Source organism: Galeopterus variegatus, unplaced genomic scaffold, assembly GCF_000696425.1.
Source record: "Galeopterus variegatus unplaced genomic scaffold, G_variegatus-3.0.2 Scaffold658, whole genome shotgun sequence".
Taxonomy (NCBI): domain Eukaryota; kingdom Metazoa; phylum Chordata; class Mammalia; order Dermoptera; family Cynocephalidae; genus Galeopterus; species Galeopterus variegatus.
This window is the reverse complement of record NW_007726769.1, coordinates 362,351-365,615: the sequence shown is the minus strand read 5'-3', so window position 1 is coordinate 365,615 and position 3,265 is coordinate 362,351. Positions and strand designations below refer to the sequence as shown.

General features: G+C 44.1%; 1 protein-coding gene across 2 annotated transcripts in view; it reads right to left on the bottom strand.

The window, feature by feature from the left end:
* Positions 1-3,265, bottom strand: part of KLHL10 (kelch-like family member 10) — a 7,435-nt gene that overhangs the window by 3,028 nt on the left and 1,142 nt on the right. For both annotated transcript variants that reach the window (XM_008571073.1, XM_008571075.1), the window contains exon 2: positions 504-993. In XM_008571073.1, coding sequence (XP_008569295.1) covers positions 504-993 — 490 coding nt within the window. The remainder of the gene's footprint in view (positions 1-503; positions 994-3,265) is intronic.

The following is a 3,265-nucleotide window of genomic DNA, read 5'->3' as shown; positions in this document are numbered from 1 at the left end:
GCGCCCGCACCTTGCTCAGCCAGTGAGCGGGAACCAGTCTGTATGTGGGATCCGAACCCTCCGCGGGAGTGCCGCCGCGCTTCCCAAGTGGCGCACTGTAGCAGTGTGCCACCGGGCCGGCCCTAGAATTCTTTTGAAGGCCCTCTTCCTCCACTACCAAGGGGAATCTTGATCAAAGAATATAACTGGGGTAAGGCTGATTAGCTAACAACAGCGTGTGTGGTGCTGATAACACGAAGGTCAAGGGTTTGTATCCCTGTGCCTGCCAGCCTCCAAACAGACAAAAAGAAAACAAAACATATATACTGGGAGTAGGAGGAATTATCAATGCCAACAGAAAAGAAAACTGCAAATTTCCTGAGAACAGTAGGAGATGCCTTCTATATTAGTGTATGTAGATATAGCCCTGGAATCTGTTGTACATCTGAACGTGTCTTAGGACAATCCCTCTGGGATAAATGAATCAAAAAGTGAACAATTAAGCAGTCACAAATAAACTTGACCTTAGGAAGTAAAACTGAAATGTGCTGCTTCCTATTTTGGGGGTCATGGGAAATCCACTTTAAAATGGCCTCAAATACAGCATCTTCCTGTTTGACGTTGAGCTCATCTTTTCCAATGATGTCCTTAAGTTCAGTGACTGAGAGCTCTAAAAACTCTGCTGAGACTTTCACCATCTCCTCGAAGTTGTGCAGGATGAACATGTAGGCCTTCTGCCTCAACTCAGGACAGTAGTAGTAGTCCGTGAACTTGCAAATGCCGATACAGTTGTCCAGACACAGCTCCGACTTGAGGAACTCGCAGCAACCCCTGACAATACCCATGATGTTAAACTGGTCTGCAGCAGCCAGCAGCTTCTCCACGTTATCCGGTGTGATAGGCACAGTCCGAGTGTACGCATATTCAATAATTAGCTTCATCATATCAGGGGAAATGCCAGGAATGTTGTATACTTTCTTTTCAGTGTTGTTCCAGCCACTTGTAAACAAAGCTCTGAAAAAAGAAAGAAACTAGCAGCCACTGAAACATTCTCTCCTGTTTGCCATGCCCCCTCCACCCCCTTTCCTTCTTAAGGGGAGTTTGGGCATTTTCCAAATAGAGCATGGTGAGTATGTTGGAAGTAAATCGGCCTGAGGAAGTGGGGTGCAGGTTTGTGCTTTATACAGTGGGCAAGAAGAGAACCTTTCCGAGAACTTTGACTATTTACTTAATCCTCATGATAACTAGGTCTTTTTTCCATTTTGTTGATGGAGAAATTGAGATCTAGAACTGGGAATAAGACCCAGGTCTCTTCTGTCCCCACCCCTTGACACCAAACCCATTGACCTAGCTTAAGAAAATTAAACTTGAGCAAATACACTGTTTAAAAAAGTATCATTCAATCAACACATATCCAGAATCTGATCATTTCTCACCTCTTTTATTGCTACCTCCTGGGTCCAAGCCACCACCATCTTTTGCCTAGATTATCCAGAGTAACCTCCTAACTGATTTCCCTGCTTCTGCCCTTGACTCCTGCAGAGTTTATAGTTTTTTCCCAGCAGCCAGAGTGATCCTTGTGAAAGTTTACGTTCCTCTTCCACTCAAAACCTTCCACTGTCTTCCCTTCTTATTCAGAGTGAAATACAGAGTCGTTACCAGGGACTACAAAAGCCTCTGAGATCTGGACCACTGACTCCTCTCTGGCCTTATTTCTTCCCACCTTCCTTTCACTCCGTTCCAGCCCTGCCAGCCTCATCGCTGTTCTCTGAACACACCAGACGTGCTTCCACCTTTGGTCCCTTGTACTTGCTGTTCCCTCTGTCTGGGAGCCTCCTCCAGATCTCTGCACTCCTCACTCCCTCGTCCCCTTGAAGTCTTCGCTCAAATGTCATTGTCACCAAGCCCTTCTCTGACAGTCCTGCTTAGAATTGCCATCACCACTTCCTATCTTCCTTTTTTCTTTTTTTCCCCCAGCACTTATGATGATCTGATATGTATTTTACCCGTTTCATGCCTATTCCCCCTACTAGAAGGTAAGCTTCATGAGAACGGAATGTTTACCTCTTCATTGTTTTCTTTTCAGTACCCAGAATAGTGCCTTTCACAAAATAGGCACTCAATAATTATTGAATTAATAAATGACTACCATTCCACAATTATTTATTGGACTTCTACTATATAGCTAGGTGCTTTTTTTTACTTATTTGTTTTTTACAGCCAAGTTTGCAACTATGTACTTTTCTAGGTGTTAAACAAGACAGAGTTCCTGCTCTAATATATTTTTTTCTAAGAAGTTTAAGGGAATATGGGCTTAGAGATCAAATTCTTCCTCTAGAGCAGGGGTCTGAAAACCTATGTATGGCTTCTGAGACAAATTCAGCCCAAATTTGGCCCACCTCTTTCTTTTGTACTGCCCACAAGCGAAGGCTGTTTTTGTGGGCTGGCTGGTTAGCTCAGTAGTCTGTTACAGCATGGTGCTGATAATGCCAAGGTCCAGGCGTGGGTCCCTGTCCCAGCCAGCTTCCAAAAAAACAAAAAAGGACATTTTTTTACATTTTTAAATGGTTGGGAAAAATAAAAGAATATTTTGTGACACCTGAAGATGACAATAAATTCAAATTTGAGTGTCCATAAATAACTTTACTGGCACACAGCCACACCCATTCATTTAGCAGTGCCTACGGCTGCTTTCACAGTATGAAGGCAGAGGTGAGCAGTGCGGCAGAGACTGTATGACCTGAGAAGCTAAAATTTTAGTTTCTGATCTTTTTGTAGAGGCTGCTCTAGGGATTAGATGAATGAGAGCTTTTAGCCACAGGTGAGACACATGTATCACATCTTCACTGGAACTGATTATTCAAAACATTTTCAGGTCATGAAGAAAATGGCCCTTCCACTTCCTAAGTTACAATGGTTTTTGGCCCAAAACTCCCTTTTTCTGCTAATAAATATTTCCTGGGTACTTTACCCTCATTCCCCTTCCTATCGCTTCAATCCCTGTTGACTTATCGTCCTGTTTGAAATTGTCTCTACTGGGACAGGGGTGTAAGGGGTGCCTCAAGCAGCATTGCCATCTGGGTTTAAGCAGGAAATCCAGTAGGGGTGTCCAACCTTCCCAAGGTTGGTTTGGGTGGGATTCAAAGAAGAAAGCACCTGGCCCACCAATAGTTGGTTGAAATCCAGTTGAGAATCAGAGAAAAGAGGCTCTGCCCCTAGCTGTGTGTCTTCAGAAGACAAGGGAGCCAGGCTACAGGGACCCAGAGCTTTGATAGTGTCCCTAAAC